Source organism: Culex quinquefasciatus, chromosome 3, assembly GCF_015732765.1.
Source record: "Culex quinquefasciatus strain JHB chromosome 3, VPISU_Cqui_1.0_pri_paternal, whole genome shotgun sequence".
NCBI classification, from domain to species: Eukaryota; Metazoa; Arthropoda; class Insecta; order Diptera; family Culicidae; genus Culex; species Culex quinquefasciatus.
Window position 1 is genome coordinate 154,676,526 of NC_051863.1, and position 25,031 is coordinate 154,701,556.

At 38.8% G+C, this 25,031-nt stretch overlaps 2 protein-coding genes across 2 annotated transcripts; both read right to left on the minus strand.

The window, feature by feature from the left end:
- Window positions 1–11,943: 11,943 nt before the first annotated feature.
- On the minus strand, window positions 11,944–12,733 carry LOC6050841 (zinc finger protein 135). The gene is made up of 2 exons (XM_038261289.1): window positions 12,596–12,733; window positions 11,944–12,534 (listed from the first exon to the last, which is right to left on the minus strand). Exons 1-2 carry the CDS (start codon window positions 12,731–12,733, stop codon window positions 11,944–11,946), a joined length of 729 nt encoding a protein of 242 aa, XP_038117217.1.
- Window positions 12,734–22,795: 10,062 nt separating this feature from the next.
- Window positions 22,796–23,884, minus strand: LOC6050842 (zinc finger Y-chromosomal protein 1). The gene has a single exon (XM_001867337.2). It carries the CDS (start codon window positions 23,882–23,884, stop codon window positions 22,796–22,798), a length of 1,089 nt encoding a protein of 362 aa, XP_001867372.2.
- Between the last annotated feature and the right edge of the window lie 1,147 nt (window positions 23,885–25,031).

Here is a 25,031-nt window from a genome sequence, read left to right on the forward strand (position 1 = left end):
TTTCGATACCCACTTTGTTAAAACGGAAATTTGAGTATTTTTTTTTTCGAAAATACGTAGTTTTGTGAAATTTTTTAGTATTTTCAAAAATTGTTGTTATTACATTCAAAATGTTTGAAAAAATCCCGATTGTTTGACACCCACATTGTGAAAACGGAAATTTTGAGTATTTTATTCGAAAGTACGTAATTTTGTGAAAATTTTGAGTATTTTCTAAAAATATTGTTATTACATTCGAAATGTATGAAAAAATCCCGATCGTTTGATACCCATATTGTAAAAATAGAAATTTTGAGTGTTTTTTTCGAAAAGACGTAGTTTTGTGAAAATTTGTAGTATTTTCAAAAAATGTTGTTATTACATCCAAAATGTATGAAAAAAAAAACCTGATCATTTGATACCCATATTGCAATAACAATATATTTTTGGTTTCTTTAGAGAAAAAAAAAATGCATTTTCGAAACACAGGAAAAATACGTATTTTTGTGAAAACTTTCATGAAATAATAATTTTAATGGATTGCTGACATCATCCCGATTCCAAAACACTATAATTTTTCGATGTTTGCATGATTTTTCGTACGATTAAAGCCAATGTCTCCCATATAGCCAAAATCCCATAAGCTCTGTATCTCGGTTATGCACGCCTCGGTTTTGCATCCCCCATATGCGGTGCTAAACCGAGGCATGACTGTACAATTTTAATTTCTTATAAAGAAACAAATGATGCAAAATGGGTTATTAGGACATAATGCATAATATTTGTTCTGTTATTTACGATTAAATTTAAATAAATTCTTAAAATCATTCAAATTTTAAAAAAATGCCAGTGCTACTTCGTTGACCTATTTCTTAAATTGCCTTAACTGTTCCTCTCCAAATTATCGATGCTGTCAACGTCTTTGGAGTGCAATTGCCTCAGAACCAACCAAAAAGTGCTCCATTTCAATAAATTATCTGCTCTGAACAGTACAAAACATACGTGCCAGAATGTACTCTGTCGAGAAGCTGACACACAGAAACACCACATCTGCGTATCAGCTCAGCTAAACTCTGCCTGTAATGACACCTTTTAGATTTGGGAACAGAAATACGGCAGATCGGCCACATCGACTCACAATCAGCACAAGTCCAGTAAAATCCATTAATGTGCGCAACATGTCGTTTGTGCGCACCTGCTGTGCAAATCTAACCCACCCCCACGCGACGAACTCTCTGGTACTTTCTTATAGGTTTCTAATTTAAATGAAAAGAATTTCATCGAACAAGACAGGTGAAATGTGCTTGCTTTTAACCCTCTACTGACTTCTGAATATTTTTATTTTTGCATTTTTGGTTTTTAGTATTTTAGTATTTTAGTATTTTAGTATTTTAGTATTTTAGTATTTTAGTATTTTAGTATTTTAGTATTTTAGTATTTTAGTATTTTAGTATTTTAGTATTTTAGTATTTTAGTATTTTAGTATTTTAGTATTTTAGTATTTTAGTATTTTAGTATTTTAGTATTTTAGTATTTTAGTATTTTAGTATTTTAGTATTTTAGTATTTTAGTATTTTAGTATTTTAGTATTTTAGTATTTTAGTATTTTAGTATTTTAGTATTTTAGTATTTTAGTATTTTAGTATTTTAGTATTTTAGTATTTTAGTATTTTAGTATTTTAGTATTTTAGTATTTTAGTATTTTAGTATTTTAGTATTTTAGTATTTTAGTATTTTAGTATTTTAGTATTTTAGTATTTTAGTATTTTAGTATTTTAGTATTTTAGTATTTTAGTATTTTAGTATTTTAGTATTTTAGTATTTTAGTATTTTAGTATTTTAGTATTTTAGTATTTTAGTATTTTAGTATTTTAGTATTTTAGTATTTTAGTATTTTAGTATTTTAGTATTTTAGTATTTTAGTATTTTAGTATTTTAGTATTTTAGTATTTTAGTATTTTAGTATTTTACTGCCCATGTTCGCATAAATGTCCCATATGCAAAAACAGCAAGCTGAGAAAAACGCAAGGAAAGTTTGTCCCACACATAAGGCTACGTGTTAAGTTTTCACGAAAAAACAGGATTTCCTCCTGATTTCTGGAACAAAGTACTGGATGTTATAGGCTCTTTTGAAAGAGCACACGATTTTGAACCAAACTGCATCAATAACTCAAAAGTGATGAAAATGCATATGGGACATTTATGCGATCATGGGCAGTTTAGTATTTTAGTATTTTAGTATTTTAGTATTTTAGTATTTTAGTATTTTAGTATTTTAGTATTTTAGTATTTTAGTATTTTAGTATTTTAGTATTTTAGTATTTTAGTATTTTAGTATTTTAGTATTTTAGTATTTTATTATTTTAGTATTTTAGTATTTTAGTATTTTAATATTTTAATATTTTAGTATTTTAGTATTTTAGTATTTTAGTATTTTAGTATTTTAGTATTTTAGTATTTTAGTATTTTAGTATTTTAGTATTTTAGTATTTTAGTATTTTAGTATTTTAGTATTTTAGTATTTTAGTATTTTAGTATTTTAGTATTTTAGTATTTTAGTATTTTACAATTTTGGCAGCTGTCCATACAAAAATGGTACGTAAATATTCAAACAGCTGTAACTTTTGAGTGAATTTTCTGATCAATTTGGTGTCTTCGGCAAAGTTTTAGGTATTGTTGAGTACTATTCATGAAAAAAAGGTACACGGAAAAAAATTGCCGTCTTTTTAATTATTTTTTTTTTCACAAAAACTCAATTTTTTGATATATTTTAGGGGACAAAAACCCGCAACTTTTGAGCTATAGTATGGTCAAAAAATCTGCCGCCGAGTTATGATTTTTTGAAAAAATATTGATTTTTGGAAAAAATCGAAATTTCACACAAAAAAAATTGACCTTATTTTTTATGTAAAATTGAATTTGCAATCGAAAAGTTCCGTGTTCAAAATATAGCCACCGAAAGTTTGATTTAAGCGAAATATTTGCAGTTTTTCGATTTTTAAAAATAGTGATCATGAGTGACCATTTCTAAAAATATATTTGTTGAATATATGTATTTGACATTGAAGATTGGATCTCTGGTTGCTGAGATACAGCGGCTTAAAGAAAAAGAAACAGAAAAATTGAAATTTTCTAAGTCACAACCCAATTTTCTAATGTCGATATCTCAGCAACTAATGGTTCGATTTTCAATGTTAAAAGATGAAACATTCGTAAAATTTTACGATCTTTTCGAAAACAATATTTAAAAAAAAATTAACTAAGACTAACATTTTAAAAGGCCCAAACTTTCAATATTACGCCCTAGGAAACTAAATTGGTAGGATATTGACATCAACAGGGAAGTTTCGAACCTTTTTGTTTTTTTATTTAACAAAATTTCTGTTTCATACCGGTCATGCCTGTAAAATTACAAACAGCCTGCATTATTTGAAATATCTAAAAGTCAAACCGAATTTTAAGACAATCGTCCTTTTCGATCTGAAAAGATTGCAATCATTCCCTCAAATTGCGAGTTCCATGAGAGTACATAAAAGTTCCGTTAGAGTGATATTATTTCCTATAAAATGACGCTGTGTTTCTGCGCTATACCGGAGGAGAGGAACCGCACTCGACAGCATTGGTAAAGAAGCCAAATTCGTGTCCAGAATCGCTTATTAGACACTCTGGTACTGGTATAGTTGGAATGCCCAAGTTCAGGCTGGAAAAGAATAAACTCAGGTGCGCGAACAGAGAAAATTTGCATTCGCCGCGATGGAACTCAATGTGTCGTCCGAGATATGGGGGTGGGTAAACTTTTCAATTATGGTACGGTGCGCCACCACTACCTGTGCTGTAGGAGAGCTCTAATTGTAATTGCTTAGGGGCTAGATGGAGTTGGTCACAACACATGCAATGTACATGGTGTGATTTGCATCGCTGAATAGAAAAAGCGCGCGGACATAATGCAGATTTGACAGGATGCGTGCAGTAACGCAGAGGGCAATGCATTTAGCAGACATTCCTTAAATAGATTTCGAATTGTACCGATTACTGTTAGGGTCCGAAGTACAACGATAACTGTGATTGATTGTTTCGAAATGCTTGTATGGGTTGGAAACGTTTTTTTTTTTCTATAAAAACGGGTTCGTCACTTATCGCCAGAGTGGTTGAAATCTTTTGAATAGGATACCTTATTTTGAGGTTTTTGAATTTGGACCACCCTAATATATATATGAGCTAAAATCTCGAAGTGTCAGAAATCTCATTAAAATAAAATAAAGAAATATTTGTGTGAAGATAGGATCAGCGTTCAGATAGGGTTTAAAGCGTTTACAACACGTGAACTTTTTTTTCTTTGTTACAAAATATTCACAAAAAATGTGCAATAATTTATCAACACTTCATCAAAAAACGTATGGGATTTTTTTTTGAATTTCTTCTTAACAATAGCTAAATATTGATTTATATTAGGGTGATCCAAATCCGGGTTTCCTCGGGGCTACCCCCTGAAATCAAAAATTGGTCCATCTCTAGGCTAAATTCAAAATTTGAGTTCATTCTGACCACGAAAATCCCTCCCTCCCATTGCTTGCAGTTTGTATGGGAAAAGTCGTCAAAATTTATGGAAAAAAGTAACTGTTTTACTTTATTACCTGTGGAAAGTTCCATAAATATCCGATTCTTACAATTTCTCAGATGTAGAACATTACTAAAAACCTGGGTGCTGAATAGTCGTTTGCAAAGCGGCCTCAATTTAGAACTGTCAAAGCGGAACCAATTTACTGTTCGCAAAATGCTCCCAAGAAATAGCAAGTATTGTAATCGATCAATAATTTATTTTGTCAGAAATAAAAAAAAAACGTTACTTAATCCACCTTAAGGTGGTTGGTGCCTTCCTCGCATTCATGTTGTATTTTAGGTTGTATTTACAAATTAATTTAAGAGTTTTTTTTTTAATTTTTTTTTTCATTTATGTTTTATAATTATTGATTTTACTTGAACAGCAATTTTCAATTTTTTTTTTACCAACTCTCCAAAACAAAGGAGAAAAGTCTCATGAGTTATAAAAAAAAAAGTTCGTGTAAATCTTTGTCGAGACAAAATGATGCAGCAACATAATCAATACAGATTTTTTTTTTCCAGAAGAGACGCAGACACTGCTTAAGCAATGTGGCAACCGGGCGATACGCATGCAAGGGGGTGTGACTGCCAATCCCCCGCGTGGACCAAAATTCCTACGTATGCTGCGCGACTCTCGCGCGTAAGCAAAAAGATCCGGCCTTTGAGGTTATGCAAAAATCATCCTTTTTTGCAGCTACAAAAAAACTTTTTCTTGGCATAACTTTAAAAGTACTTCATTAAACAGAATAAAATTTAATAGGGTCTTAGGGGACCCCAAACCGAACAGAATAAGGCGGATCCGGTCAAAATCGGTTCAGCCAGTTCTGAGATAATCGTGTGGAAAAAAAATCATGTCTACACACATCCCCACAGACATTTGTTCAGAATTTGATTCTGAGTCGATAGGTATACGTGAAGGTATATCTAGGAGTCGTATTTAAGAAGTTCATTTTTCGAGTGATTTTATAGCCTTGCCTCAGTGAGGTGAGGAAAGTTGATGGCGTCGAACTTTTGAAACATTCAAAAGTGCCATTTGGATGCTCTTACGATTCACTAAATTACACCCACTTCTGACGCAATTTTAGTCACGTGGAAAACAAAATAGGCCTCTTTTGGCCGCCCATCGTTTAGTCTATGTACAAAACACGAGCGAAGTACTTGATTTTGTCAGAGAAAAGTCTAACATCAACAGATCCAAAATGTTTCCAAACAAGTCACTTCAGCAGCAAAATAAATGTCACGCTTGAGCTTGAACATAGCCTTCTACTTTGTTTATGTTTACAGCTGTAGTGCAGTTGTATTAATGAGGAGTAGTGGGGAGCATTCGAAAATCACGTTATGCATTCTGTCTTTTCAGCACCCAGCTAAAAACGCCATATTTTTAGGAGATTTTCAAAAAAGTGTCCACGCGATTTATGGATGGTCCCTAACAAGGTTTCAGAGATATAATTTCTTAAAAAATTATCAGATTTTGCCACATTATTCGAACCTAAAGCACCATGCGTCTCCAATAATGTCTTGGGAGCGTAATATTCCAAGGAACGCGTCGTGCTTAACTTCGATTGTTTTGCGAGCCAGAGTTAGTTTAGCCGTTCCGGAGATATGATTTTCGAAAAACGGTAAATTTTGGATCATCCTAGCTGGTACCAGGACTAATCAAATTTGAACCTGGATCCTGATGGACTGAAGTGAAATCGCTATATTATTAAAAAAAAACCTTTTTAGGTTCCGCCCAGCAACAACGATTAAAAAATCAAATTCATAACTTTGTCATTCACCTCGCCACCATCAATCAAAATGCTCGGTTGCACCATAGACGAAAAAAAAGTGTTTTCTCCAAATTGTCGAAAAAACGAAAACCAATTAACGACCCACACCACCACGTGGTTGCGATCGTTAAATGATGCAGCAGGAGGTGACAAGTGGTTTAAGAAATGTTGAAATTTTTAATTTCTTTTAAATTAAGGGAAAGGTGAGTGCGCTCCTGCAATTAATTTTCCCTCTCGTGAAACAATAAAAGCAAGTGTGCGCAAATCACGCGAAGAAAGTTCCAAATGTATTAATATTCGAAAATGGTACAAATCACTTCTTGACCTAGACTATGCCTGCACACACGTGGGCGATGGCAACAATGTTTGACGAGGGCATATTCCGCATTGAATATATGTTGTTCGGGGGGAGAAAATGATCATATTTATGATGGTCACGTTTGCTCCTTGCGTGTGCTATGTGGTTCACAGTGGGACACAATCGTGTAAGAAATGGTCTCATTTTTGGACGGATTTCTAAATGTTTGAATTTTAAAGACAAAAATGTCCATCTAAGACTTGCATCGTGCCAGCTCCAACTCTGGACATTGCAATACATTACCTACGAAAGTTGATCACGTAGGATCGAAAGTACAACGGTCGAAAACCTCGAAGGGACGTGCCAAAAGTGCACACGGGGGCGGACAAAAACGGAAATCAGACGCCACGACGAAGGAGGCACCGCCATGAATACGTTGGTTTTATGAAGAAATTAATTCGAATCTAATAATAAAACGAAATTTCGTTCAACAAACACCCAGCACCCGGTGCAGTCCCAGTTCAGTGCGGTGCAGTGAGATGAATAATTTATGCAATGCTTGGTACGTTTGTTTGGTGGCACTTCAGGTGCGTGCGGAATCGAATCGGCTTTGGGAAAGAAATTGATCAATTAAAAAATCATAAAAACGATCGGCCAGGGACAATGTGAGAAATGGTTAACACGAGTTGGGTGTACCTGTTGGCGAAATTCGAAACCGTCGATGTTCGTACTTGTGGTTGGTATTGTATTTTAAATTAGGGAAGTAACACGATACACCAATATCTCCATACAATTTTGCGGGCTGGCCATACAAAATAGGCACTTTTTAATACTAAAAGTTAAATTTCCAAAATTTATGTTTGATATTTCAACTACTATCCCTATTCAGCCTATTGTCCCGATTCACCTCAGTTGACGGTGCTTGGTTTGACATAATGGCCGAATTTTCAATTATGGGCAGTTAGTTAAAAATAAATAAACGATCTAGTATAACAGTTTATTTAACTATTGAAATCCTCCTGAATCGTTCACAAAAAAGTGCAAAATTGAACTCATCATTTTCTGATCCAGGTCAAATTTGGTGGGACTGTTGATTACTTCAAAACAAGCGAGAATCTTGATTTTCGTCCTAATCGAAAAATCCCCAACCCTTTTTTACACAATCCCAAAGTTTCGCCTTAGCGCATTTTTATTAACCTTCATTTTCAAACTGCAATAATACCGTACAAAGTCGAGCCTGATCTAAAAAAAAATAAAGTATTGTTTTCGAAAAGATCGGAAAATTTCACGAATGTTTCATATTTTGTCATTGAGAATAGGACCATTAGATGCTGAGATCTCGACATTAGAAAATGGTGGGTTGTTTGGTTAAAACTTAGTAAACATAAATTTTCCTGTTTTTAAATCTTTGCATGGCAATATCTCAGCAACTAAGGGTCTTATCAACAAAGTTCAAAAAAGCAAAATATAGAGTATTTTTCAGTTTTTCAAAAAAAAAAAAATAATAACTTGGACTATTTTCAACAAGTTACCCAAAAATGGCTATAACTTGAAAACGGTGCACTTTATCAAAATTTCACTGAAGTACTTTTTGATTGCAAATTAGATTTTTATTATTTTTATGCGACCGATATTTCGTTATTTTTTAATTTTTATTGATTTAAAAATTCATAAATCGGTCAAAGATTTTTTGCACACTCTGGAAATTTTTGAAACATATCAAAAAATGAAAAAAATAGTGTTTTTTTTTTGCAAATCAAGTTTTAGTGACCAAAAGTGAAATTAAAAATCACCAAAAAAATTTACATTGTATAATTTTTTTCAGTTTGATCCTTATCCATACCTAAAACTTTGCCGAAGACACGATATCGATCAAAAAATTCCTTCAATAGATACAGATTTTTGAATTTTCATATATCATTTTTGTATGGGCAGCTGCCAAATTTGTATGGAAATTATATGGATAAACTAATGATGCAAAATGGCTTCTTTGGGCATACCGAAGGCACACCAACAAAGTTTCAGCCAGATTAAAAAATACAACAAAATCGAACGACCGAAATCTCAGAGAATTGCTCTTATGGCTTATTTTTTACATTTTTGTTGAATATGTTGAAGTTTTTTTAACGGTGCACATCAATCAGAGCTTTTGCACCAAGATTTTTGTTACAGATATTTTAGTATTTTGAAAACTATGGGAAGTATCGGTATACTTTTTTATTCATCCACTTAAGTACTATCTACTAAGCGATTTACAACAAAATTTGCCTATTTTTACAATCAGATTGTTGCAGGATTGGGTCCGTAAATTTGTCAATGGTGAAATTATGTAGACAACAACTTCCTTGGTTGCTGTGCACCCCCGCAAAATCAAGTTTTGCAACGAGTTTCATACAACATTTTTTTTGCAATTCCGAAAAAACACCCATTGAGTGAAATTTTAAGTCAAATTTTCATGTATTTTGTCAATAAATCGTTTAAATAAAAAAAAATGTTGACAAGTGTTACTTTTCGAAACAAGTGCTGAAAAGTTCACCTTTTCAGCCATTTCAGTGCTGAAAAGTAAAACTTTTCAGCATTTATTTTGAAAAGTGTTGCCATTCGATTCTGTTATTTAGAGTGACAAAAAAAGATTAAAATTGAAGTTTGTATGAGAAAATTTGCAAAAAAGCATGGGGAGAACATCGTTTCAAGATTTTGGCAGCAGATATGTTACACGACAAGACGGTCCTACGGGGTGGTGCATCATGTGTGGCGTGGCCTGATGGAGACGCATTGCTGTCGATTTAACGTCTTCATTTGGCCAATGCCAAACCATTCCCTGACCGAGCCACGTAGCCCAGTGGTAACGCTTCCGCCTCGTAAGCGGTAGATCGGGGTTCAAATCCCGGCTCGGACCAACACAACTGGTGATCTTTTCCCTTCTGGAATCGATTGCTTAGTAAAGGGAAGGTAGTGTATCGTCACAAACTGGACCTTATCACGACACCTTAGGGAGGCGACCTATGGAATGTTAACATTAACCTTAACATGTTAACATTAAGTTGAAAATGAAACTGCCACTGAATCCGCTTTGTAAATGCCGGCCCCGATACTCTTCAAGGGTGTTCCCCTCAGGAACTGGGAAAGATTTACTTATTTACTTTTACAAACCATTCCCTTCCCATGAAACAAAAAGCTGCACTTCACCTTAGGGTGGAACTTGTATTTTTTTTTGCGGAATATCCGAACAAATAAAGTTTTGAAACGTAACACCCTACCGAGCTTTATTTTTTTGCTTCAACTCCAAGACACATTTTGTGTCTGGTCCCTGCAAAATGAAGCGATTTTATCGGAGCACCTGTTTGGAATTGAAATTTGGCGTTGTAGAATTCCTTCCTTTGTTCAAGAGCACAGTACAAAATGTGTTTTACAAATGATGTTTATTCATTAAAATAAGCTTTGTTTAATAAGTTTTCAATGAAATGATTTTTAATGCTAGTCAAATTAAATTTTATGCTGTGCACTTTTATTCGCAGCATAGCAACATAGATCACCGCCATCACAATTGTGTGGTGCCAGTTGGATGACACAAACCGTATCGACAAATGGTTTAAAGTCCAAGATCATGGGCAAACGTGTTGAAGGAATCAGAAAAAAAATCGGCGCACCGGGTGTATGCAAATTTTATGTAAGTGTACCGTGAGACAGCATCGATTTCCCGTGTCCCCGGGATGGCGTAGTTTGCATACATTTCGCCTTTTTTGTATTTTTTTTTTGTATTAGCCCAGATTGATTGCAGTCTTTGTTTTAACAGTGGTGACCCAATTTTTGACGTGGGCGAGAGTACGGAAATTGCCTTCTAAATGGATGATCAAGTATTGAGTTGTTTAATTTTTAATGTTGAAAACATTGAAGATTGGACCTCGGGTTGCAGAGATAGAGCCGCTTTAAGAAAAAGAAACGCAAAAATTGAAGTTTTCTAAATCTCACCAAAACAACCCACCATTTTCTAATGACGTCTCTCAGCAACTAATGGTCCGATTTTCAATGTTAACACATGAAACATTCGTGAAATTCCTATCTCTCCGAAAAAAATATTTTTAAAATAATTAAATCAAGACCAGCATGTTAAATGGGTTAATATTAAAAATCGGACAATTAGTTGCTGAGATATCGACATTAGAAAATGGTGGGTTGTTTAGGTTAGACTTAGAAAACTTCAATTTTCCTGTTTCTTTTTCTAAAAGCGGCTTTATCTCAGCAACCCGGGGTCCAATCTTCAATGTCTCTTCGACAATTTTATAGCAAATTTTCTGAACTTTTCAAATAAAATATTTTCAGAAATGGTCACTCATGGTCACTATTTTTAAAAATAGAAAATCAGCAAATATTCCGCTAAAATCGAACTTTCGGTGGCTATATCTTCAAAACAGAGCCTTTTATCAAAAAATCCGTAATGTTATTTTCGATTGGAAATTAAATTTTAAATTAAAAAATTACGTCAAATTTGTTTTTGCATGAAATTTTGATTTTTTTTCCAAAAATCACTATTTTTCCTAAAAATCATAACTCGGCGGCAGATTTTTTGACCATGTTTCTCTATGGCTCAAAAGTTGCGGGTTTTTGTCCCCTAAAACATATCGAAAAATCTCGAAAATCAAAAAATACGTATTTTGGGAAATTGAGTTTTTGTGAAAAAAAAGTTGATTAAAAAATCTGCATTTTTTTCCGAGTACCTATTTTTTTTCTCAATAGTCCTCAACAATACCTACAACTTTGCCGAAGACACCAAATTGACCAGAAAATTCACTCAAAAATTACATCTGTTTGAATATGTACGTACCATTTTTGTATGGACAGCTGCCAAAATTGTATGGAGACTTGTATGAGAGAACCAATGACACAAAATAGCTTATTTAGTCAAATAAAAAAATACAAAAATAAAAATGGTCGAAATCGGCCGATTTCGTAGAGAGTTGCTCTACAACAAAAGAAAAAAAACAGCTTGGGCACCAATGTATCTTGTAGAACAATTAATTGTTCATATCAACACCAAATTCGCTGATTTGATGGTCTCGGCACCAAAGCTGTATGCTTTAGTTCACAAAAGCTTAATTCAGACTCTGAAATGTGATTTTATTGCATTTTTATAGAAGTAAGTTCTCATGGTTTTTGAAGTTTGATTATTGTAAATAAGTTGTTTTTTAAATTACTTAATAAATAAAAGGCTGTGATATAAATCTAATTACGAGAACAGCAGTATAATATAAATCTTAAGTTATATTTTCCATAAATCATAGTAACTTACCTCATCTAGTGTTGCTCTAGCTTAACTAACATTTGATCCGGTCCAATATGGCCAATGTTTTGCTGATAATCCACCGCATTCACCATTCGAATCGTCCCACCATCCCCCACTTCACAATACTCTACCTGTTGCTGCTGCTGCTGAAGTTGTTGCCCCATCCCAACCTCGTCCAGCACTTCTTCCTCTCCAAACGGAATCAATTCAGCGCACTGCTGCATGTGTTCTTTCTTCAGTTTTCTCGTTGGAAACACCCGACCACAGCGCACGCACCGTTCCACCGGCTTCCGGGCAGCCCTGACGGCACTCATCAGCTGGTTCGCGGCCGGTTTCACGCGGACGTTCGTTTTGAGCCCGTGGGCCAGGAACATGTGCTTATTAAAATGCAGGTGAAACTTGAAATCCCGCCCGCAGCACTCGTAACTGTCCCGATAGGTGATGCACAGGTGATCGTCGAACTCTTTCCGGTTGAGGAACGCCACCAGACAGGTTGCACACTCCAGCTCCTTTGGCCGCGCGTGGTGTGCCTTGTGCTCGGTTAGGTCGGCCGCCGAGCTGAACGATTTAAGGCAGATTTCGCAGGGGAAGTAGGTTTGAATCTAGAAATGAACGCTTTTTAAAGAATTTTGCATTTGATCATCCCAAGAAAAGAGAACCTACGTTGTGGGTTCGTTCCATGTGCATCCGCAGTTTGTCCTTGCGGCCATAACTGACCGAGCAATGAGAGCAGCTGAATTTGATGGCCCGGTGCACAGTGTTGTGGTGCCGCCGGAGGTGGGCGGATGTTTTGAAGCTCATGTCGCACTCTTCACACTGGTAACTGCGCTGTTCGGAATGGGTGCGAGAGTGCAGCAGGAGGGACTTTTTGCTGAAACGAAATAATAATACAAAAACTTAGATTTTTCAAACTAGATGGTGAGCAAATTGGCAAAAGTTCTTTTCGGTATGCCCAAAGAAGCCATTTTGCATCATTGGTTTTTCCATATGATTTCCCATACAATTCCAAAATCTGTATTTTTTGAATGAATTTTTTAATCGCTTTGGTGTTTTCGGCAAAGTTGTAGGTATGGACTACACTGAAAAAATATGATACACGGTAATATTTTTTTTGGTGATTTTCAATTTCACTTTTTAAGATATTGCCAAGGAAAGATTTAAAAACAGGAAAATTGATGTTTTTGTTAAATCCCACAAAAAACAACCCAACATTTGCTAATGTCGATATCTCAGCTACTAGTGGTCCGATTTTCGATGTTAAAATATGAAACAATTTTGCGATCTTTTCGAAAACTATATTTTTATTTTTTGAATCAAGACAACATTTCAAAAGGATCAAACCGTCAATATTACGCCGTTTTTTGATCAGTATTTCTTTTTTTTAAATCAGTATTGATTCAAAAATTCATAACTCGGTCAAAGATTTTTTGCACATTCTGGAAATTTCTGAAAAGTTGGCTATCAGAAAAAAATAGTGTTTTTTTTGTAAACTAAGGTTCAGCGACAAAAAGTGAAATTAAAAATCATCAAATTTTTTTACCGTGTATCATTTTTTTCCATACCTACAACTTTGCCAAAGCCACTAAATCGATCAAAGAATTCCTTCAAAAGATACAGACTTTTGAATTTTCATATATCATTTTTGTATGGACAGCTGCCAAATTTGTGTGGAAAATTATATGGATAAACTAATAATGCAAAATGGTTTCTTTGGGCATACCAAAGGCACCACAAAAGTTTCAGCTGGATTAAAAAACACAAAAAAAAATCGAATGACTGAAATCTCAGAGAATTCTGCTAGAATCCTGTTAGGTCCACGGTCCATACAAAAACAAATTATATCAGCGAAAAGTTCTTAGAGAGGGCTCAAAATTGAACTGGGAGTTCCCTGTATTTTTTACCATTAGAGTAGTCCAAAAAATTGCCATTTTCGTAAATTTTCTCAAAAATCTTATTTTTCAAAAAAAACATATTTAACTCCTCAACATTTTACCGATTTTGGCCCTCTTGGATGCAAATGAAATGTGATTAGTTAGGCTTTTAAGGAAAAAATATTTGAAGTTTAAAAAAATTACCCTAAAATTGGAAAAGGTCGTTTGCAACTTCAAAATGCCGTTTTCACGGTGTCTGGACTTAAGAGCAGATGCCTGAACTTTAAAAATTAAGCGATGACCTATATTTTTTGGGTACCAAAATTGACAAAATTTAAACATCAAAAGGCTGCATAGTGGGCGAAATCGGACCTAAAATCGGACTTAATTGATCGCGGCTGGTTCTCTAGTACGAAAACTAGTGGTTCTTATGTAAAAAAAATCCAGGGAATCGATTGGTGATGGTTTCAACCACCGCACGAAACGGCAAAGGGTCCATTTTGCCCCAATTCCCCATTTTTCAACATTTTTTTTCTTGAAAATTGCTCTGTATTTAGAGCGGAGGCTTTATGCGGCCAACCAAAATGCACGTAACTTATGTGAAAATGTCCCAGGAATCCAGTAAAAATAGCCACTTGCACCGCAAAAATCATCTAGGGTCCATTTTACCCCCAATTTCGCTATAAAAGCATTGTTAGCCGTTTTCAAATATTAGGTCAGATTTGAAAAATCAGAAAATACAAGAGAAATCGTGAATATCAGATAATTTACATAAGAATGACTATTTGTAACAGACTTTGTACATATGCTTTTTTGACTACATCTTAAATCAAAATATTAAAAAAATAAATTAAAATACGTATTTTGGGAGCTCAACATTATGTGATTGCAGAGCGGATTCTTTAAGGTGAAACGGGAAGGCAGTGCCATATTGACACCACGACTCGAGTTTTTGGAAGAACTTGCAAGCAAAATGCCGTAACCTAACCAAACTGAGTTGTCAAAATAATGTTTAAAATTTGACCCCTTTGTTGGTCGATTTCCGACCACGTGGTTTCGTGCTTTTGACTGACAGATTCTGTCAGTCGTTCCAATTAACGAATTAAGATTCGACTCGCTATTTCGGATGCAGTTCCATTCGAATTAACGAATCCGCTCTGTTTCTATGGATTAAGGTGGTGAGCTTCAAGTGAAAAGTTCGTTTTCAGAGCAGGATTAAAGTAAGGCAAAAAAGAATTTGTAAACGATTAAACAATAATTTTTTTTTTTATTCGTATTAAATCTTTAATACCTTAAAAGCAAGTTGTAAGGCTTTTTCAGATGTAATTTCAGAACATGTAGAACCGTGTTTCTTTTTATGTCTAGTCCATACAAGTATAATCACCAAGTCAAATATGGAGTGCGAAGCATTGCACGTAAACGTTCTTTTTTCGTTTATCCCTCCTTTTTCAGTGCCGATGCCTGCTGCTGCAGCTGCTTCTGCTGTAGCTGCCGGAGCTTGCGTGCCTTATGCGGCACGTACGGAGGATTCTTCTGCGGCAGAAAACGGTACGCTCCGTAAAAGTCCTCGACATCCTTCATGGTAGCCTCCTTGCCTTCCATCCCGATTTCCTTCAGACCCGGAAACAGACCGCGTACGAACGCGGCATAATCATCGTTTTCGGCGAGCACCAACATGTAACCAGCGATAAGGAACACGTCCAGGGGACGCTTGCCCAGCTGCTGCTCGCCGCAATCGTTCACGTAATCGCGAACCTTCGCCAGCTGTGAGTCCATCCACATCCACTCGTGCGGATAGTTTGGCAACGAAAAACGGACCGGAATCGGGGCGGGGCAGTCGGCCAGCTTGACCAGCTCCGGGCATCGGGTCTTGACTCTTTTGATTTCCTTCGGAGTGAAGTTGTGGCTCTCCTCGAGGACCTTGATCAACGGTGCTTCCCGGGACAGCTGTTGCTGGTACAGCATCTTCTGACGGTCCCGGTATGCCTTTGACTTTCCGCCCACTGTCGGAAAGCAAATTTTTGATGATTTTTTTAAAAGGAGACTTTTTAGATTAACTTACTTTTGCTGCTGCTGCTTAACTTCGATGCCAGAAATGCTGAATCGATAAGATTCGAATAACGTCTTTTTAGGTTAGCGCCAAAATCAACAACACAAACACAACTGCAGTATTGTGGATTTAGCTCGTAGCTGGATTTTCTGACATCTTCTCACGGTCATTGGAAACGGTCGTGGATAGACCTAGGGGTTCCCAGTTGGAGTGAAAAAAATCAATTTATAGATAAACTATGGATTAACATTTTGCTTCTTTATCACTTCTCCGACATCAGGAATAATTGTTTGAACATGCTCGCAATTTTTTTATTCGGTCGGAAAAATATTATTTTTCTTGATAAAACTTTCATTTTTAATCACATGATCACCCCTAATTCTGGATCGATGCCGCCAACATGCGACCGCGTGCTCCGTTTGTTTGTCAACAAATCTGCAGCTGGATGGTGAGACGAAGTGAGGGGGGAAGAGATTTTGACATTTTTATGCCCGCATCTGGCCCGCCGCCTATTTCGTCGGTCACTGAGCCGCCGGTCGTTTCCAGTGACCGAGTCCAGCTAGGTACTGATCGTACAATAACTGTTGACAAACTGATGGTAAACAGTACACGTAAAGACGGGCGTACGCACCTTCTGAATGCTAAATTACTTAAAAATATTTCTCTGCTTAGAAAAAAACAAACAAATCTAGAGTTTTTTTTGATTAGGTCCCATAAACATATGAAAGACAATGGTTTATTGGTCCTTTTTGTAGGAATTGGCAATGGCCAAAACCGTCTTTAGTGTGGAATTACTACGTTCGAGGATCGGATTCTGGATGAATCGAAACGCGTTGTTAGCTTTAGCGTGGTTTTATTCTAACTGACAAGAAATCGTGTTATGGGTGAAAACATTTTTCTCTTCTGGTGTTCAGCGCATCAGCGCCCTTCAGCAACGTCTGCCGCCAACACTCCTCCTCGCTGATTGCTGAACTTCCGGTCCTAGGACTTCTGTGTGAGCCCCAGGTTCTCCGCGAACTTCTTCATCTTGGTCGCCCCGAGAGGCTTGGTAAACACATCTGCAACCATACTGTCGGTCGGACAGTAGTTCAACTGGATCACACCGCCCGTAACCAGGTCCTTCGCATGGTAGTATTTCGTGTCGATGTGCTTGCTCCTCTTGTTCTGACGATCTTGTGACACGAAGTCGATGCAGCTGCGATTGTCTTCGTTCATGATCGTCGGTTCCTTCTGCTCCTCGCCCAGTTCGCACAGTAATCTGCGCAACCAGACCGCTTCTTGCGCCGCCTCCGAAAGCGCAACGTACTCGGCCTCCATCGTTGATGTAGCCACGCAGTTCTGCTTCCGACTTCCCCAGCTAACAGCTGCGCCGCCGAGTTCGAAAACGAATCCGCTCGTGGACTTCCGATCGGTCGAGTCTCCAGACCAATCTGCGTCGCTGAATCCAACGAGCGTGAGGTCCTTGACGCTCCTTCCCAGCTTCAACTTGTAGTCCTCCGTTGCGATCAGGTATCGCACGACCCGCTTTAGTTCCAACCAATCACAGTCGCGTGGGCAACTTGTCTTCCGGCTGAGAATCGATACAGCTACTGCGATGTCCGGCCGCGAGTTCATCGCCACGTAGAGTAGCGCTCCGACCAAGCTGTCGGCCAAGGTTTCACTGGACAGCTTGTAGTAGCCGGCATCCAACGGCAACTGGCTTCCTTTTGCTCCTTGGGGACCGAACCGCTGTGCGATGTCCCGAATGAACGCGCGCTGGCTGATCGAGAAGAAGCCATCCGCGTTCTTGCTGACTTTGATCCCGAGGAACTGACTGACTTCGCCCAGCGACGAAATTTCGAATTCCTTCTTGAGTTCCTCTTCCAGCTTGACGATGTGCTTCTTGTCCTTGCACACCACGATCATATCGTCCACGTAGATCAGCAAGTAGATCCACTCTCCAGTTTCCAGCCGCTTCGAGAACAGGCACGCGTCCGAGGTAGACTGCCTGAATCCCAAGCTCAGCAAAATCCGCTTCTCCGTAGTGTTCCAAACCCGCGCCGCCTGCTTGAGTCCGTAAAGGCAACGGTTGAGTTTGCACACCAGGGCTTCCTTTCCAGGCACCGCGTATCCGGGTGGCTGTCGCATGTACTGCTCTTCGTCCATCTTCCCGTTCAGATATGCGTTCTTGACGTCAATGTGCCAGACTCGAAGTTTGCGGTGTCCAGCCACAGTGAGTAGCACCCGGAACGTCTGCTGCATCGCGACCGGCGCGAACACTTCGTTGAAGTCGACACCGAACCGCTGCGTGTATCCCTGAGCAACAAGTCTTGCCTTGTAGCGCACGACCTGCCCAGCCGAGTCTCTCTTCTGCTTGTACACCCACTTTGATCCGATGGCTTGACGTCCAGGGGGTAGCGGTACGAGCGTCCACGTGTCGTTAGACAACAGCGACTCGTACTCTTCGTCCATGGCCTTCCGCCACTTGTCCTTTTCCGCACCGGTGGTTGCTTCTTTGTAGTTGCTCGGTTCCACCACTTCGAGCTTCGCGCTGCCAACGACGTAATCCTCCAATCGTCTCGGCAACTGACCAGCGTTCGAGCGCTGCGTCCTTCTTGGTGCTGGCTGGCCCGGTTCTTCACCCTCGAACAACGACTCGTCGAGGAAACCTTCGAAGAGTGGTTCCTCGTCCAAGCTGCGATTCCCTTCGGCGTCGTCCCCCACCAGCGACTTATCATCAGCATCTGTCATCGGCGGCTCCACCTCAAAGGTTCTGTCGTGAGGCTCCTCCTGAAGCCCTGCTCCGATTTCCAGGAATCTTGCATCCCTGCTGATGATGATCTTGCCGGTTCGCTTGTTCAGGAAACGATAAGCCTTCGCCTTGCAGTCGTAGCCAACGAAGGTTAGCTTTTCCGCCTTGCTGTCGAACTTGCCGCGCTTCTCATCCGGGATGTGCACGTACGCCTCACAGCCGAAGATCTTGAGGTTGCTCAAATCCGGCTTCTGGCCGTACCAGAGTTCGTAGGGAGTTTTCTCGACAACCCGAGACGGCGTACGGTTCTGGATGTACGCTGCGGTTGCAACGGCCTCTCCCCAGTAGCGCTTGTGCAGTTTCGCGTCCAGCAGCATACACACCGCCATGTCGTTGGTGTAGCGGTTCCGACGCTCTGCAGTCCCGTTCTGCTGCGGGGAATATCCAGCGGTCAACTGAGACTGGATCCCCTCCTCCCGGTAGAACTGCGCTAGCTCCTTGTTCACGAACTCTCCGCCCCGGTCAGAGCGAATGATGGCCGGCTTCCGACCAAACTGGTTCTCCGCCATCCGCACGTAGTTCTTGATGTACTCCTTCGCCTCTGCCTTGTCCTTCAGCAGATACAGCTTCACGAACCGGCTGTAGTCGTCGACGATGCACATAAAGTACCGGTTCCCGCCTGGAGTCACGTCCGGCATCGGTCCGCACAGATCCGTATGGACCAGCTGCAGCGGCTGCGTTGTCTTCTTCACGGACACTTGAGGGAAAGGCAATCGGGCCGACTTGCCTTCCAAGCACTCCTCACACTTTCCTCTGCCTCCACAGTCAACAATCTTCACTCCGGACACTAAATCTTCCTTCTTCATGCGATCGAGCACTGCTACGTCGCGATGTCCGAGCCTCCGATGCCACGTATGTTGGCAGTTCAGCGTGTGGCAGCTTCCTCCAGCTACAGCCGCAACCTCCGCAGATTCCTTCAGGACGTACACGCCGCCGGATCTTTCACCCAGCGCCACTACGTTGTCTTCTCCGTCGATGATCTTCACGCTGTCTCGAGTAAACAGCACCTTGAACCCCTTCTCGGCGATCTTGCTCACCGACAGCAGCCCGTTCTCAAGCTTCGGCACGTACAGGACATTTTCCAGATGGATGTCCTTCGGCTTTCCCGCACCGCTCACGCCGACCACAGTTCCGCCGCCGGTTCCACTTGACATGGAGCAGTTTCCATCCGCCATCACCACAGTCACACTGAATTCATCGAGCTTGTTGAAGAATTCCTTGCGACTTGTCATGTGGCACGATGCTCCGCTGTCAACCGTCCACGAGTTGCCAAACTTCACTCCTGCACAGACTTCTCCACGAACTTGTGCAGAGAAACTGACAGCATCGTCCGCGCCGTCTTTCACCTGCTTAGCCTTCGCTCCCGGCTTGGTCTTCGGTGGCTTGCTGCCGGATGCTTCGCCGTTCTCGTTCTGCGCCTTCCACTGCTGGTACTTCGGGCAATCCGTCTTGAAATGCCCCGGCTTCTTGCAGAAGTAACATTTCTTGGCTTTGTTTACATTCTGCGCAGCCAAGCCTTGTTCTTCGTGCTTCTGGTACCGCTCCTCTCCCTGCGTGCTCATGCTGCGTCCCACCCGCAAAAAGTGTTCGTTTGTCAGAACAGATTTCACGAGCGCCATCGTGATCTCCGAGTCCTTACGCACAAGCAGCGACGACGCCAGGAAATGGAACAACTTGGGCATGCTCCGCAGGATCATGGCAATCTGGAGCTTTTCTGCCACCTCGAATCCCGCGTCCTCCACTCGCTGGAACAGCGCGTCCATGGCGAGCAAATGCTTCTCAACGTCACCACCTTCCTCCATCTTCGCGTCACAGAGCCGGCACAGAAGCGACAGCTGCGTCTCCACGGTCTGCTTTTCGTGGTAGGCCTTGAGCGCGTCCCACACCTCCCGAGCCGTGGCGCAGCTCCTGATAAGCGGGTACTGGCCTCTTTCGATGGCAAGCACAATGTTCGCGCGGGCCTTCCGGTCCGCTTTCTTCCACTCTGGCGTCACCGGATTGGGAGCGTTTTCCTCCACAACAAACCAAAGTTCCATGGTTTCGAGAACCATCTCCATTTCCAGCTTCCACATCGCGTAGTTGCTGTTCGACAACTTCTGGATCGAGCACTTTCCCGAGTCGGCCATCTTGAAAAAACTTTCCGCTGGCCGAGCCAGCTTTCGCAAGCCGAAAAAAGTGTCCGAAAAATCCGCGATTTCCACCGTAAAACCGATCGATTCACCGATCCTCCACTGGGACCAATAACCTGTAGGAATGTGCAATGGCCAAAACCGTCTTTAGTGTGGAATTACTACGTTCGAGGATCGGATTCTGGATGAATCGAAACGCGTTGTTAGTTTTAGCGTTGTTTTATTCTAACTGACAAGAAATCGTGTTATGGGTGAAAACATTTTTCTCTTCTGGTGTTCAGCGCATCAGCGCCCTTCAGCAACGTCTGCCGCCAACACTTTTCAAAAAAAAACTCTGGAAATAAAAACATTGAAATATTCAGAAATCAAAATTAAAAAATTATAAGCGTGAAACTTCAATAAATCAAACAATCTAATAAACAAATCAAAAAAAAATCTGAACTTAAAAAATTTTAAGGGTAAAAAAAAACTAAACTCCAAGATTCACAAGTACAAGAAGGCCAAAATTCTTAAATTGTCAAATTGTTCAATTGTTAAATTCTAGAGTTTTTTTGATTAGGTCCTATAAATATATGAAAGACAATAGCTTATAGGTCCTTTTCAAAATAAAGTCTGAATTGTTAAATTGTTAATTGTTAAATTGTTAAATTGTTAAACTGTTAAATTGTTAAATTGTTAATTTATTAAATTGTTAAATTGTTAAATTGTTTTATTTTTATTTATTTTATTTATTTGCGTTTAAGGACCACTTAACTCAAGAGTCATTCGGGTCCGATTGTTGAATTGTTAAATTGTTAAATTGTTAAATTGTTAAATTGTTAAATTGTTCAATTGTTAAATTGTTAAATTGTTAAATTGTTAAATTGTTAAATTGTTAAACTGTTAAAATTCTAAAATTCTAAAATTCTAAAATTCTAAAGTTAATTGTTAAATTGTTAAATTGTTAGATTGTTAAATTCTTAAATTGTTAAATTCTTAAATTCTTAGAAAAAACTATAAAATTTAAAAGATTCGCCGCCATCTTATATCACAGAAAATTAGAGAACTTTGGAGCTTTTTTGGAGTCATATTTTAGGTCAGTGACCAAAGATTTTGAGTGAAATTTTGGCAAGGGAAAATTGACTATGATCTGTGTTTAAATGTACATAAAAACCCTATATTTGTTTTTGCTTGTAATTTTTTTTTCTTTGATATTTTGAAATTAAGATTTGCAAAATCTTTTAATTTTAGAATTCAGGATTTTTTTTAATTTTAAATTATCAGAATTTTTTGTTTAGTAAATTAGTTATTCATTTTAGGATTTTTAAATCTTACATTTTTTACTTTCTGAAAATCCACATTTTTCAGAAATCTTGAAATTTTCATTTTTATTTATTCTTAATGTTAGAATTTTTTTTTAATATTTGTATTTTAGAATTTCACAATCCCTGATTTTTTGATTTTTTTAAACCATAAATTTAAAAAAAAAAATGAACTATCGATTTCATGAAAACAGCCTATTTTTTTTATTTTAAAGCATCAAATTTTTTAGTAAATTTTTTTTTCTATTTTTAAGATTTTCAAATTTTATTTTTTTTTAACTTAGTGAATAAAATGCTTGAATTTTAATTTAAGATTTTATGTTATATTTGTATTTTAGAATTTTCAAGCTTTGTTTTTTTTAATTCTGCGATTTTCAAAATTGCCAGGTTTAAAAAATATGAAAAAATTAATAAATAAAATAATTTCAATAAAAATAAGTGTTATAAAATGCATTATAAATCAGTACAATTGTTTTATAATTCTTATTTATACCCTAATCATGAACCACCATAACTTTCAACCAAGCATCTTATTAAAAAATAGATCGGAAGAAATACGTGATTTATTTTTCTTTTAAGACTTTGTTGATCAGACTGCTGGGTGCTGAGATACAACTTCTTATAGTTTATTTTTTTGTGAAAACTGAATTTCATTTTTCAAATGACGATATCCCGGAAACTAAAGGATCTGCTCTTTTCAATAAACATGATTTAAATTTACTCACTTTTTAAACGCCAGCCCGCAATCGTTGCACTGGAAATCCACCAAGCTCAGGTGCACCACGCTCATGTGCAACTTTAGCTCGTTCGAGGTAAAATACGCCGTCCGACAGTACTGGCACGGGTACTTGCTTTCGCCTTTATGCCGCCGCAGATGCACCTCCAGCGTGTACTTATGTTTCAACACCAGGCCACAGATGTCGCACACGTACTTGGAGTGCATTTCCTTCTTGTGCCGCAGCAGCTCATCCTTGGTGGGGTACGCTTCGTCGCAGTTGGCAAACGAACACTTCCAGGGATTCCGGTCGTCGGGGTTTTCGTGCCGATCAACGTGACTTTGGAACATTTCCTGGGACGTGGTTCGGTATTTACAGTAAGAGCACTGCATCATTCTCGTTTTGGGCTTTAATTTCTGCGCTTGTTCGTTTGACTCGAGCGATTCTTCGTGCTCGTCTTGAAGGAACTCTTCTGATTCTTCAGGGTCTTCAAGAAATTCGGCTAACGGTTCAGGATCTTCCTTCGCTTCTTCCTGATGGGGACGTTGCACTGACGCACTGCCATCATCTTCGATATACTCAACATTGTAGTATTCTACGTCCTCGGGCTTACTTTCCCTCACAACCACCTGGGAAGCTTCATGTTCCAACTTCATCTGAACAGGCACTTTCTTGCGTTCGAACTGTTCTAGAAAATCCTGCAGCAAAACTTCCTCCTTGCTGCAGAGATTCAACTCTCGAATCAGCCTGACCAACGCGTCCCGTTCGGCTCCAAACAACCGGACAATCGGCCCTTCGTTCCCAAGTTTAAGACTGGCCAAAGCGACCAAAAGTTTCCCCGTCATCGTCGCTTTGGCCTGGTACTGACACACAAACTCGAAAGTGGAAAAGCAGCCGGAGCAGATCGCTCTGGGCAGGTGGTCGAAAATGTCCTTGGACGCCTCGAACGTAAGTCGATTGAGCAGCTGCAGCAGCGTTTGCGAACCAAAACCTTCCAGGGTGATGCTCTCCAACGGGATCATTTCCCCCACCGGCTTCGGCAGCACGCACATCCGGCACACGTCCGGGAACTGGTCCAGCGCGAAGATGGCCATCGCGGACGGGAAAGAAACGAGTTTTTGAGCAAAATTTTAACAGAATATCACAATCACGTCCATTCGCGAAATCAGTAACAACATTTCAAAAGGGCGAAACCTACGATCCTGCCATTTCGGGAAAATCAACATTCAAAATTTTGCAATTCCGATCAATTCCTATTTCCACAAAAAAGCATGAAAACCATAAATTTTGTCAAAACGTAATAGAAAATAGCAATAATTTCATCATAGAGAAAAATTTGAAATTAATTAAGGTGTTTTTGCTATTAAAAATTGAGAAAAACAAATTACGCCTTTTTGAAGAGCGTGCCTCCATTTTCGCCCCACCGTATTCGCCACCCACTCAAACAAAACAACGGTTTAGCCCGTCAGGTTACGCCGCAAAGCAAAAGTAAACAACAGATTCGCCCTTTTGTTTTTTGTTCATTTTTCGGGTTTTTAAAGAAAAAAGTGGTGAAACAACTATTTTATCATTGTGAAACGTTACAGTCAGTGATAATACAGTGATATTTGCAACCTCAGTGATAAAAAAATTGGTCTAGAAAGCCTTCAGAAGGAGTCCGATTCAGGCCAAGAATCGTTGAGCCAGGATGCACCGTAAGTAGCAAGTTGGTTTGACGATGTGGTCTATATTGAAGTGACGTTCCTTGGGGTGTCCTCGCCGGAAGTGGGAGACATGGCACCTGACGACTAGGCCACCCCGCGATACTACAATAATTCAAATTAAAAAGTTATGTATTTAGGATCATACAAATCTGTGTTTGTTGTGGAATTGTGGTCAGAGACATCAGAAACATACATTTTGATCCATTTTGAGGATTGTCAGGTTAAAATTCACTAAATTATAACGAAAATTTTGTATTTCTAAATATACGTCGGAACTTGCAGAAAACACTACATTCGCCCCTCGTAATTGGATGAAAACACAAGGGCGGAAACTCAATTTGATTTGTTTTGATTGATGTTGTTGATTAGCCCTTTTGTTTTTTGCTTGTAAAACTACGTATTTTCGGAATTTTATGATGATGGAGGGTGTTTTAGGATCAGTTTTGTTCGCTTTATATGATTCTGACAAAAACTCAGTTTGTTTACATCTGAGGGTTTCGCCCTATTGAAAAGTTGTTACTGAAATTGTAAATAACAA

What these genes read in the sequence shown, in the direction of transcription:
- LOC6050842 (XM_001867337.2), bottom strand. Translation starts at nt 23,884, where the DNA reads ATGGCCATCTTCGCGCTGGACCAGTTCCCGGACGTGTGCCGGATGTGC.
- LOC6050841 (XM_038261289.1), bottom strand. Translation starts at nt 12,733, where the DNA reads ATGAGCTTCAAAACATCCGCCCACCTCCGGCGGCACCACAACACTGTG. An exon ending in ACATGGAACGAACCCACAAC is followed by an intron (nt 12,535 to 12,595) that starts GTAGGTTCTCTT and finishes GTTCATTTCTAG; the next exon opens with ATTCAAACCTACTTCCCCTG.